This window comes from Carassius carassius, chromosome 5 (assembly GCF_963082965.1).
Source record: "Carassius carassius chromosome 5, fCarCar2.1, whole genome shotgun sequence".
In the NCBI taxonomy this organism is placed as follows: Eukaryota; Metazoa; Chordata; class Actinopteri; order Cypriniformes; family Cyprinidae; genus Carassius; species Carassius carassius.
Genome location: NC_081759.1, coordinates 26123270 through 26136217, shown reverse-complemented (window position 1 = coordinate 26136217; position 12948 = coordinate 26123270). Strand labels below are relative to the sequence as shown.

Sequence of the window (12948 nt, the reverse complement as noted above, 5' to 3'; positions counted from 1 at the left end):
CATGTTTATTGTAATTATCCCATGAACTTATTCTCTTAAATGGCCTGGGTATGCAGAGAATTCACATCTTATATGGACGAAACGCCACTAGTAATCTTTTTACATAACTACCACATATTGATGGTGTCATGCCATAACATATTTTTAATATGACATTGTAATTAAAGTGAACTTAATAAAAACAAAGTAAGTTACTAACTAGAACACTTTCATTGCACAGAAAGATAGTAAAGAACATTTATGCTACATTACCAAATAACATTATAATTTCATTATCAGAATTTCAGTCTAACCAGAGTTTAAGCACTCTCAAAATCTCTCATTTTAATCACTGAAGCCGTTTACACTGTGAAATGCATATCTTACTTGCATCGCATGCACTTTGCTGTTTCTGATGAGAGAATTCAGTAAGTGAGTGCGAACACTGAAAACAGGAGTTTCAGTGATGACTCATCAGAACGCTTCTGATTGGCTATTGCATTCATAAGCTCAGAATTGTGTGTGATTGGTTATAGTGCGCAGAGCTCTAAAACACGTCTTTGTCTGGCTCAGTGGCAGCAGTGAACACAGATATGAATTTAGCAGCTGGTGATGTGACACACTGAATGTTCTAATCAGATATATTGATTAAAAAATATTAATCAGCTATTTTTTGTCTTTTGTAAGCTGAATTCAAAATCTGAATTGAATAGCTGAACAACTGTTCTTTCAAGTCAGGTCTATTGTAAATCTAATGTACTGGCACAATTGACAATTGTAACATACACATCATTGAGCTTAATCTCATGTATTTTCACACAACTTTTCACACTATGTGACAAAACAGAAGCTATAACTTATTTGTGAAGAAGCTGATGGATATGAGAATTTCCACTCTGGTTTCCTGTGAGCATCTTGGCCTCGAGTAGCTAACTACTCAAATCTATAAGATGCTTCTTAACCATAGACACAGTTTATCCTGTCTTACTGTTGCATGTGAGGTTCTTTCACATTGTCCACAAAGAATTCAGTGGTTTAGGTGATAAAGTAGCTGAGTTTAGTTTCACACTCTTCATCTATAGTTACAACAACCAGCCTCATGCAGCTGAGCCAAGAAAATTATATATTATAAAATTACAAAAAACAACCAAGACATAAATATAAAGCCAATATACATGAATGATATACATTAGACTCTTTCCACAATTAGGGTAGTTATTAATACACATAAAAGGGTATGAATTAGTTTACTTTGGTTTCCCTAGTGCTTTAGAAAATGTCTTAATGATGTTACTTATTGTAACAATATCAAATATTTAGTATTTCTTGTCATATAAAACCAAACAATACAAGCTGGGAGTTCCATAAAAATATTGTCTATTTCTTGAGTGCTTTAATTTGTCTGTTTTGCTGCTCACTTGCTCATCTTCTCTCTCTTTGCTTGATGGTAGAGTAAAGGACCGTCTCTGGGTTGACGATGGTTTCTGATGCAGAGCCTTTTACAGGTTTAATATTCAGAAGAACTGATGAGGAAGTAGATAAAAAAAATAAGTAAATACAAAAATATAGTGAGAAAAATGTCTTGCAAAAGAGAGACTTTTTGCTGTCACAAGTTTGATGTAGTGTAAGAAAACGTCTGTAATAAAACATAACTCACAGTTACCTTCACTGTCATTGCAGTTGTGTGATTTAAGAACAACTGATGCATAGGTTATTTCATCATTTTTTTGTCCTAAAGAACAAAGAAAACAATAATGCATTTATATATATATATATATATATATATATATATATATATATATATATATATAAATTCCCATTTATATTTATATACAATTATATGTATATGTATATATATATACAGTGCCTTCCGTAAGTATTGGAACAGTAAAGACAAAATTTTTCTATTTGCTGTGGAGTCAAGAAATCTGTAACTATGATTAAAAGATGAATATCAGACAAAACTACAGAATCTCACATTTTATTATTGCGTGATTCAACACAAAGATGTTTTACCGGCTAAGATGATCAGCACTTTTAGGGTTTCATCTCCTTATCTGATGTGAGCATTCGTATTGGAACAGTTGCCTCACAGGTCTTTCTGTGTCCTAAAGTCTATGACGGCAGTAGAAGAATGAATTTGGAAGGGTACAAAATCATCTTGGCTACCAATATTCAAGGAATGCCAACAAACTCATTAGTAAGCACTTTATATTAGATCAGGACAATGACCCAAAACACTCCACCAGTTCAGTCAAGGTCTTTATCAGGGCAAAGAAATGGAAAGTCTTAGATCGCCCAAATCAATCTCCAGATTTCAATCCGATTGAACATTAATTTCATCAGCTGAAGAGGAGACTAAAGACAGAAACTCCCCAAAACAACCAACAGTTGGAATTGGCTGCATTAAAGGCTGGAGAAAAGCATTTCAAAGCATAAGACCAAGAGTCTGGTGATGTCTATGGGTTGCAGACTCACTGCTTTTAATCTTTTACTTAAATTCAACTGTTCCAATATTTATGCTTACATCAAATAGTGGGATGAACTCTAAAAGTGCTGTCCTTTTTATTTGGTAAAGCGTGTGTGTCGAAAGACCTTATAATAAAATGTGACATTCTGTAGGTTTGTCGCATATTCATCTTTTAACCATATTTGCAAATGTCTTGACTCCACAGCAGAGAAAGCAATTTTTTCTTTACTGTTCCAATACTTAAGGAGGGCACTGTATATATATATATTTGTAGTAATTCGAGCATTTCTCAAGATTACTCCATCACAATATATCCAGACTCATTCTAGACCACAGCAGGCATCAGTTTATATAACAATATACAATATACAGTATTCTGAGAAATAAGATTCACCTTCACTGTCATGGCAATTGTGTGACTTAGGAACAACTGACGCATAGGTTATTTCATCATTTTTTTGTCCTGAAAGAACAAAGAAATCAATACTGCCAGTTACAATCTTATTTTTTTTATGTAATTGAAGCATTTCTCAAGATTACTCCATCACAAAATAGCTAGATTCATTCTAGAGTAGACCACAGCAGGCATTGGTTAATACAGTATACTGAGAAATAAGATTTACCTTCACTGTCATGGCAATTGTGTGATGTGTGGTTGACTGATGCATCAACTGTTTGTCCTTAGAACAGAAAATATTCTTATTTGTTTATAAAATATAATACAGTAATCACCAAAATTATATGGGGAGCTAAAACACTTATTTACTTTAATTACTCACCCTCGTGTCATTATAAACCAAACCATTTTGGAATACAAATTAAGATTTTTTTGATGAAAAAACTACGGTCTCTAACACTGTTTGCTTTGTTCATAAAAAGTATACTTATAATAATAATAATACTTATATATAAAATTAAGGTTGAACCGCTGATGTCACATGGACTATTTTAACGTTGTTCTTACTACCTTTCTAGATCTTGAATGTGGTAGTTGCTTTACTGTCTATGTAAGGTTAGAAAGCTCTCAGATTTGATCAAAATGATCTTGTGTTCAGAAGACAAAAATGTTCTTATGGGTTTGGAACGACATGAGGGTGAGTTATTCATGACAGAATTGTCATTTTTGAGTTAAGGACTTGAGGTTCTCCTCAGTTTCACACAGGTGTCGAAGATGTCATTCTGGTCAGTTTCTAAATGTTATATTTTATGTATGTGCAGTTCAGCAATGAAATTAATAAAGTTTCTGGAAGTGCAGATCAAAGAGTTCATTTATAATTGTTTTTTCCTCATAATGTGCTACCTTATAAAATGCCACTTGTTTTAACAGGCTTCTCAAGTAACCATTCCAGAGACTGTATATCACATGTATTGAATATTGCCTACTTATAATTACTTTCACCAGCATTTATAACTAGCTCAGCATATTTTTTTTACATTTATATGGTTTGCTTTAACATCATAGCAGAGTGGTTAGACTCACGTTTTGTCCATGTACAGTAAACACACACAGTGATCAGACAGAGAAGCAGAAATCCTCCTCCTCCTCCTCCTGCTGCAACTATGAGCTGCCAGTTATTGAGCGGTGATAATTCAACAGCAGCCAGACCTGATCAAGATCATAAATACATCCACTTTATAACACAATATCAGGTTTCTACACACCAATAGTCTATTAATGTCCTTGTAAAGAGTTAGAATTTAAAAACTCACTGATTTCTATCTCTTTATAGCCCAGAGAACAGTTGGTATCTCTGAAGAGTTCACAGCGGTAGAGCCCCAGATCAGACAGCTGCACATCTCTAATCAGGATGGAGAAGTTTCCAGAGGCAACAGCAGCATCACGGAATGCCGTAATTCTATGGTGTCTGTTATTCCAGAAGCTTTCAGAATCATTTACTTTGATCTCTACAATGTTGTCAGTGATTTCAGTAATCTGAGACCACACAGCAACTGAACTCCTGTCCAGGTTTGATCCAGTGAGAGCTGCTTCAAAAAGGCACGGCAGCAGGATTTCAGACTGTAGTTCTGTGGTTAAATAGAGTCTGGTAATGAGCTTCCCTACACTGCACACACCTTGACCTGTGTGAAAGATTGACATATACAAGAGCTTGATAAAGTGGAAAAAAATCTAATAAGAAGTGCAATAAAAGCAGTATAGGTTATAATACAGATAATAAACAGAAGACATCTACCGACCTCTGCCATACACAAGACAGCAGCAGCACAATATGCCCACAGCAGAAAAACAGAGTCCAAACAGCTTCATGGTCTCATCTGATCACTGAAGCTGCAACAGAAAAGAACAGTGAGTTCCAGAGCAGCGAGGTGAGAATTTGTTGAGCATGTCACTTCCTGAAAAAGCTGAAAGTAGGTTTACTTGGTAAAACCACAGTGAAGATGCTCAATTAACAATTGGTAAATGGAAAACAGTTTTCCGTTTTCTTTTTTAAACAATTTCAAACAAATAAAACAGCAATTATTATGCTGTACAAAAAGTTTATATAATTTACATGGAATGTGTTCAGACAAGTGCAAGTTTTTGGTTTTCAATCTTCATTTCGCAAAAACCTCTTCATAGCAGCAGACACTGATGTTTATCTGCTTCAGGAAATAGATGCCTTTTCAGTAAAGGAATTATGATTCTGTTCTTCAAGTGAAGCAGTCAGTCTGTGTACTGATGCTGAAGCACAGCTGGCTCATGCTGCAAGACAATGATCTGAAACATGTCTCAGGCCTCAGAATGGTTTGAAAACAGGCACTTCATGTTTTGGAAGCCACACTTTAACTCCACTGAAATGCTGTGGCAACCCAAATCAAACCCAAAAATGACAATGTCACCGAGTAGGACTGAGACACAGCAGAGTGAAAAGCATAAATAACTACAGGAAATGTTTTCTGCAGGTTTTGCTGCTAATTGCGTTGTAACCAGTTCCTGAGTAATCTAAAGGAAGCAACCACTGGTTGTTACAGAAATACATCAAAGATGAATCCCATTTTTATTTGTTCATTATTCAGTTTTATGCATCCATAGGTTTTGCTTGGGGGAAAAATACAGAAAATCAGTCCAACAAAAACAAAACCATAAAAAAAAGTTACTCAAAATAAAGTAAACATTAACTTAAATATTATATATATATATATATATATATATATATATATATATATTTTTTTTTTTTTTTATTAAAACCTATAACAGTATATATTAATGACACTGAAATGTATTTTTGGTTCAGTTGGTTCAGTTTTTTAGCTTCATAAACATAGCATAGAAATAGTTTGATAATGTAAAAAAACAGTAATGGTTTTAAAATTAGTTTAACTAAATGGAACCAAGCAGTTAGAAAAGAAATGTCAAATTTATTTTGAGCATTGTTTTCTGCAATTTTGTTGCATTTGAATAGCTAGTGAAACTGAGTACATCTCACATGACACTTCAGCTGTTATCACCACAAACAGCCTTCTGTCGGTCGCCTTCGCCACAAAACAAATTCACTGACAACCATCAAAAGCAGAAAAACATCATTTTAGACCTACATATATAACACTGCTAGACACCGGGAACATGGATAAAGTAATCAGAAGTTATCAAACTATCCGTCTTTGTCCAAAACAATTCTGTATTTCACACTTCATCATGAAGAGCATCACAGAACGATTTACACATTAAAGAATAAAGCATTTTATAGCTACAAACCAAAATGTATTCTCTGTATTCTTTGCTATTCACCCAAAGGATAAATTAATAAAAATAAATTATACAAAATATAGAAGAACAGTTCAAATAAAGCCAAGTAACTTTCTGGCTGTATAGCCTGGCTATGCTCTATATTCCAAATTTGTATCCCTAGTATTTGTCATACTGAAATACACACTGGTGTGTTGAGAAAGACAGGTAAGAATGAGAATCTTAAGTGACTCATCTCTCAGGGAAAATAAAATACTTCAAAGGATAATAAGTTAAATTTGATATAAAAATAATCACTGTCCAACAGCAAACTGACACTTCAATTGATCTACTCCTGTTATTCCAGAAGTTTTTCTGTCCGATGGCGATGAGTGGGACTGCGTGCTGTGGAGGGTAACATGGTTTAAGAAGTAACATGGGAACATCACCTCAGCTTGCCTATTGCAGCTTTATGGTTAAGGTGATGCTACTCACTCACACCTACATCTTGCAAAGCATTACACTATCTGTGAGCTGTGTTCAGACCCTGTGAACTTTTAAGTCTATCTTTTGGAAAACGCACAGACTGGCTAAATAAAAATAAGCACTGTCTCACCGATGTTTGATGCCAATGGCTCCTCTGTGTTCACAGTGAAAGAGACCCTGATATTCTAAACTGAACTCAAGAACTTTTTAAAAACGATCAACATACATTTGATGGAATATTCATTAATGTTAGTTTAGTTTATCAGTATGTTAGTTTTAGTTTACAGTGGTTGCCAAAATGAACACTAGTGTTTTCACCAGCTAAAAGTGTTTAAGTCAGTAATTTTATCTTTAGCTTTAGTGTGTCAGAAGGAAATATCGATTTACATTTCCAAACATTCATTTTTCCATTAACTGTAATAATGCAGTGAGATTATTGTTTGCACAAGGAGTTTGGCGACAGCCAGCTCTCCACACAGAGATCCGATCTGATCATCATCAGTCTGTCTGGAATAACATGAAGAAACAGAACAAACTGAGACGGACTCAATCCAGAAGAACTGTGGCAACGTCTCCAAGATGCTTCAAGAGACCTGCAAAGCTCCAGTACTGTTAAACATTTTAGGCACTTGTGTAAAACTGCTGTAAAACGAGGGTACTATCAAAAATAATGTCATAAACAGATTTCCCTTTTCATTTATCTTCTATTAACTACATTTAATCAACAATTGGTGTGAGCATCCTTTGCATTTAAAGCAGCTTTTGCCCTCAGTGCACTTGTGCATAGTATTTCAGGTAGCTTTGCAGACAGGTTTCTTGGAGACGTTGATTGAGTCTGTCTCAGTTTGTTCGGTTTCTTCATGTCATTACAGACAGACTGATGATGATCAGATGATTCACTGACACCTAGTGCAAAATAATAATAAAAACTCACTGGATGGTTACAGTAAATGGCAAAATGAATGTTTGGAAATGTAAAACACATATTTCCTTCTGACACACTACAGCAAAAGAAAGAACTGACTTAAAACCATTTTTCAGCTGGTGAAAATACTAGTGTCCTAATCATTCTGGCCACCACTGTCTTATTAAACATAGTTCACTTGACTTCTAAAAGAAATGACTATTGAATAAATGATCCTGTGAGCATTTAGTCTTTTTGCTTTTTTCTCGACAAGAGCAGAAAGAAAGAGAGAGATGCTGAGAAGTATTCAGAAACTTCATTTATTCAGCTGCAACATTTATAATATATGACACAAAAACAGCTGATATTGATATACCCTGGTTTTGCAGTTTGGCGTTTTATTTCCATTATTCAGGAAAGGCTGGAAATTAGAGATGTGTTTGTTTATATGTTAGACAAGCAATGCATTTTACACACAGTACTGTTTATAAATGACAGGCTACTGTATCATTGTATTTAATTATGATATAAATGCACTCTTGCTTTCATATCAGTCCCTCATAGACAACTGTTGTGTAGGTCAGCGCATCAACTGCTGGACCTGAAAGATGATGTTAAGAGAAAATATTAATGATATGAAGCTTTGCACAATATGTTCTTTAGATTTAAGCATCTGCATTCTAGAGCAGTTTTAAATTGAAAACTATTCTATGGTGTCTTGAATTAAATCAGTCTGACCCAGAATTATATTGTCATCACACAAATAGGATTTTTTACTTGTTTTGTTTGTCTTCACAACATGCGACTTTCACTTCATTTGCTGTATTGTAGTAGCATGTGTGTTGTGTGAATTATTTTAAATGGTTACCGTTTGTTTTATAATATTAATACAATTTACTCATCAGGTCTCATAGCAGATTTATGAGACTCACGTTTTGTCCATGTACAGTAAACACACACAGTGATCAGACAGAGAAGCAGAAATCCTCCTCCTCCTCCTCCTGCTGCAACTATGAGCTGCCAGTTATTGAGCGGTGATAATTCAACAGCAGCCAGACCTGATCAAGATCATAAATACATCCACTTTATAACACAATATCAGGTTTCTACACACCAATAGTCTATTAATGTCCTTGTAAAGAGTTAGAATTTAAATACTCACTGATTTCTATCTCTTTATAGCCCAGAGAACAGTTGGTATCTCTGAAGAGTTCACAGCGGTAGAGCCCCAGATCAGACAGCTGCACATCTCTAATCAGGATGGAGAAGTTTCCAGAGGCAGCAGCAGCATCACGGAATGCCGTAATTCTATTGTGTCCATTATTCCAGATTCTTTCAGTACCATGTACTTGGATCTCTACAATGATGTCAGTGGTTTCAGTAATCTGAGACCACACAGCAACTGAACTCCTGTCCAGGTTTGATCCAGTGAGAGCTGCTTCAAAAAGGCACGGCAGCAGGATTTCAGACTGTAGTTCTGTGGTTAAATAGAGTCTGGTAATGAGCTTCCCTACACTGCACACACCTTGACCTGTGTGAAAGATTAGAAAAGGACAAGACTTTTATATTTTGCACATTTCAAAGGGTCAAATAAGATAAATGAACAACTGAAAAAATTCAGAAAATTTACTGACCTCTGCCACAGACAAGACAGCAGCAGCGGCACAATATCCAGACACCAGAGAAATACTCTCTCACCTTCATGGTCTCATCTGATCACTGACGCTGCAGTAGAAGTGAGAAAGGGTGTAATTTCCTCACAAATAGAACACATTCCGTGTTCACGAATGAATAAGCAGCAATACCAAATAACAGTCTTCACACATGACGATGAATGTGTGAATTCTGCTTCTGACAGTTTTTTGTTCAACCAATGAGATTCTTATTGGCATGTAAAGCTATAAACAGCAAAAACTCAGTATTAACCTCAGGCCAGTCAGATACTTATCTGACTTTTATCTACATTGAAAAAAACAAATTTTACTTTAATGTGTCAATTTATGGTTTTAACATGGCAATTATATTTTAATAAATTCAACTGCAATTACTCTTAAACTTTGACTCAAAAGAAATGCAAGTAGCTATAACGTAACAGTATATTAGATTTTAAAGTATATTTTTTATTCTTTTCTTGCATTCCCTGTGAATCAAACCCGTAATGTTGGCATTGTTAGCACTGTGCACTACTGTTTAAACTACAAGTATGTTGACCGGAAGAACTTACTCCAAGGGACAAAGACAAAAATTACATTAAAAACACAGGGTATACAGGCAGTACATAATGTGTCAAATTCTCTATTAAAATAAACATCTTTTCAACTACCAGTGAAGACAGAAACATTAAAGTTCCCACACAGAGGAAGGAAGAGATTTTTTTAAATTATTAGGCCACTAAACATCCCATCAGCTATTCTCTAAATAGCCTGTATTTACACAAACTGACCAAGACAATATTTTAGTTTTTTCTAGCAGCCAAAACTACTATTATTCTGTGTCAAGCAGAGTTACTTGTGTAGAAAATTATGTAAACATTTAGTAACAATTGCATCAACCTGATTTAGAAATGTCAAAGGTTGCCAATTTTCCAAAAGCTTCATGAAAAATCTGTAACTTAGTTTGGTTAAAATATATCAATTATAGTGTAAAAAACACCCCTTTTACCCAGTAAAATCAGCTGCATTTATGTAGATCGGGGGTGTATTCTCATATATATATATATATATATATATATATATATATAAACATGTAATCCACTGTCTTCAGCAGCTCAGATGTCAGGAAATGACGACAGCAGTTCATTGTAACATCCAACAACAGAACACCTCAGTCACTTCAGAGACATTCTTGTCTGATCGATCTGCTCCAGCGGTTTGGACTGATGACAGATCACTGAGAGCGGGTTTAAGGTAAGACACCAGTCCAGTCTGTGCCAAAACACTATATATACTATATGTCGATTACACAGTTGTGGGCGGGGCCTGTTTTAATGATTTTAGTAGATTAAAAAAAAAAAAAAAAACACCTCAAAACCCTGGTTGGATTTTTATATTTTTAGGGTGGTTGTGTACACATCGCCAACACACATTTCATTTCAAACAACTTGTAAATGTGCATGTAGCATCATATGACCCCTTTAAGTAAATGATCTGATGCTATAATAATCAGTTCTGTTCTAATGCTGCAGCATTCAGAAGTGATGCTGGGGAACTTAAAAAGGGAAGTATACCCCAATTATTGCCAATTGCCATCTTTTATTCTCCATGTCATTCCAGAATCTTCTTTCCTATATTATCTTGAATTTTTGGTATTTGATTGGAAAGAAACACAGTAGAGACAGGAAATACAGCGCTGTTTGTTTCAGAGAGGAGGAGCTCTGTTCTACTTTATTGATTGGTCTGCACATTTCTCATCCACTACCAAGGAGACAGTGACACAAACACTGGATTTTCAAAACCAGGGGACAAGTTACTTTTTTTTCCAAGTCTTGATTCAGAACAGACCAGAAAAAAAAAGAAAGTCACCCTTGCAAAGCTGGACTGTAAAATAGACTGATGTGATGAGCAATTAAAATTCTCTTTAATATTCAAGTTTCACCATTTTTTGTCAATGCATTTGTAAACACTTGACATCCTGTTAAAACAGGATGCTGAAAAATATAATAAAAGTACAAGCAAAAGTCCAAACATAAGCTCAACATTTTTTTTTTGACTTCTGAATAAAACGAATCCATCATATTAAAGGTGGTGTTATTCGAACAAAGCAGAAGCACATGAAGTGGGGAAAAAGATCAAGAGATGCCTCCATTAGCTTCCATCACATTTAACTATTTCTGCAAGTAACTAAAACTGAGCTTATTCACTTTCAGACCGAGATATTCAGAACTTCGATCGAGTGCTGCTACTCAGCAGCAACTAAGATAAATGGTACCGATTTTATACTAGCTCAAATTTCCAAGAATTGAAAATGCAGATGGAGTAAGAGACTGAAACATGAATATATCTGAAAGTGTCCCAGACCTCTTTATGACATTGAATAAATTAGATTACAGGTAGTATGATTTGAAGCTTCTCAAAATTACTAAAGAAAAAAAGTGCAACAATGGTGCAGAGATGTATCAAGTTTGGTACTTCCTCTTTTTATCTTTGTATTTTTGCTTTGTGGTCTAAGAAAATCACAAGTTGATAGAACATACACGTCATACGTGCTCCTTTATGATTAGTAAAAGAGGATTTACAAGTATATTCTCCGCAGAAACAAATTCATCTTCAAAAAGCAAAAAGGTTACAGGGGATGGGTGGGGGACCTTGTACAACCTCTAAGAAAACAGGCCGTAAGAACAGTTAGCAACCACAAAAAAAGCCAAACACTCCGATCAGATCTGCAACAGGCCACTACTGAAAACTAGAATTTGAAAAGAAAAAGAGAGAGAAAAACAGAAGAAACATTCATCTCAGGTCGAAGTGAATCAGACAAGCTCCTACACCAGAAAAGGCTGATGTTTTGTCCTCCTAATACAGCTGACGAATGATTGTGACTGCCTCCCTAAAGTAACAGGGCAGAGAACATCTCAACAGTGCTGCACAGACAGGCTCCGAATCTGGAGGGACAAAGGTAATGAAGTCCTTTTTGCGTTTTATTTGGAGTAGTTTCGATTAGATCATTACTGTCAGATGCTGGAAGCTTAACGCTCTTCGCCCGACTGACCACAAAAATCTCCACAGTGTCTTGTTGCACCCACCGATCCATCCAACTGGAATTTAAAAAGCAATGTTAAAATGCAGAAGAAGAAAAAAAAAAATGAGCTAAAGGAAAAACACAGCAAAAGGTTACTCTATTTACAGACATTGATTTTCTTTTTTTAAGACAAAAAAAAATCTTTACAAAAACATTTTCAGCAAACAAGTCTCTTTCTTTACAAGTTCTTCATCCTTTTGACGTTCACGTCTCTATTCACTTGGGATTTATCTAGTTCTCATCCCTAATGGGCCAAAAAAAAAAAATCATAGCATCGGATTTAATCCTGAAAATCAGTGGCTCTCTGCAATTCTCGCTCTGACCACCAATGGGCACCAAAGTAGCACCAAACGTGCATCCTCCTTCCCAGCAGAATCTCACTCTCAAATGGCAGTGAGTGGGATTCAGAAAGACAGCGAAAGGAGGGCGATGGTGAACAGGAGTGGGGCGTGGACTCTTGTGTAGGAGAGGGAGGCGGGCCCCTGCCTCAGTCGTCGCTGTCTGAGAGGGTCTCGTACTGCTCTGACAGAAGCGGTGGCTCTCTCTCCCATGCACGTGTTGAGGCCACGGGGCCAGAGGTGCCACTCTGTTGCTGCTGCTGGGACTGCATGGAGGGAGATGGGCAGGCCATGGAGGTGGGAGGGGTACTACTGAGCATGCGCATCGTCAGGGGGTTATAGGGGAACTGCATGGAACCTGAAGCAGGATGAA

General features: G+C 35.9%; 3 protein-coding genes across 17 annotated transcripts in view; all 3 read right to left on the bottom strand.

The window, feature by feature from the left end:
- Nucleotides 1–684: 684 nt before the first annotated feature.
- si:dkey-65b12.12 (uncharacterized) lies at nucleotides 685–4884 on the bottom strand. Of its 2 annotated transcripts, XM_059549165.1 has the most exons (7): nucleotides 4646–4884; nucleotides 4160–4528; nucleotides 3930–4055; nucleotides 3073–3129; nucleotides 2844–2912; nucleotides 1643–1711; nucleotides 685–1502 (listed from the first exon to the last, which is right to left on the bottom strand). In XM_059549165.1, exons 1-7 carry the CDS (start codon nucleotides 4713–4715, stop codon nucleotides 1402–1404), a joined length of 861 nt encoding a protein of 286 aa, XP_059405148.1. In that variant the 5' UTR covers nucleotides 4716–4884; the 3' UTR covers nucleotides 685–1401. The 2 variants fall into 2 exon arrangements, with proteins under 2 accessions (XP_059405148.1, XP_059405149.1); XM_059549166.1 differs by lacking the exon at nucleotides 2844–2912.
- Nucleotides 4885–7963: 3079 nt separating this feature from the next.
- LOC132140374 (uncharacterized) lies at nucleotides 7964–9481 on the bottom strand. Its single transcript, XM_059549164.1, has 4 exons — nucleotides 9138–9481; nucleotides 8666–9034; nucleotides 8436–8561; nucleotides 7964–8104 (listed from the first exon to the last, which is right to left on the bottom strand). The coding sequence occupies exons 1-4, from the start codon at nucleotides 9205–9207 to the stop codon at nucleotides 8049–8051; spliced, it is 621 nt and encodes a 206-aa protein (XP_059405147.1). The 5' UTR covers nucleotides 9208–9481; the 3' UTR covers nucleotides 7964–8048.
- A 1363-nt stretch (nucleotides 9482–10844) lies between these two features.
- The window catches only part of LOC132141079 (nuclear receptor corepressor 1-like), an 87382-nt gene continuing 85278 nt past the window's right edge, over nucleotides 10845–12948 (bottom strand). For all 14 annotated transcript variants that reach the window (XM_059550274.1, XM_059550273.1, XM_059550284.1 and 11 more), the window contains one exon: nucleotides 10845–12933. In XM_059550274.1, the coding sequence (XP_059406257.1) occupies nucleotides 12725–12933 (209 nt within the window). In that variant the 3' untranslated portion in view covers nucleotides 10845–12724. The remainder of the gene's footprint in view (nucleotides 12934–12948) is intronic.

Bases quoted from the DNA above. Each gene is read 5' to 3' on its own strand.
- si:dkey-65b12.12 (XM_059549165.1), bottom strand. From the start codon at position 4,715: ATGAAGCTGTTTGGACTCTGTTTTTCTGCTGTGGGCATATTGTGCTGC. The intron at 4,529-4,645 runs GTCGGTAGATGT...TCTTTCACACAG, and splicing joins CTGTCTTGTGTATGGCAGAG to GTCAAGGTGTGTGCAGTGTA. The intron at 4,056-4,159 runs GTGAGTTTTTAA...GATCTTGATCAG, and splicing joins CTATAAAGAGATAGAAATCA to GTCTGGCTGCTGTTGAATTA.
- LOC132140374 (XM_059549164.1), bottom strand. From the start codon at position 9,207: ATGAAGGTGAGAGAGTATTTCTCTGGTGTCTGGATATTGTGCCGCTGC. The intron at 9,035-9,137 runs GTCAGTAAATTT...TCTTTCACACAG, and splicing joins CTGTCTTGTCTGTGGCAGAG to GTCAAGGTGTGTGCAGTGTA. The intron at 8,562-8,665 runs GTGAGTATTTAA...GATCTTGATCAG, and splicing joins CTATAAAGAGATAGAAATCA to GTCTGGCTGCTGTTGAATTA.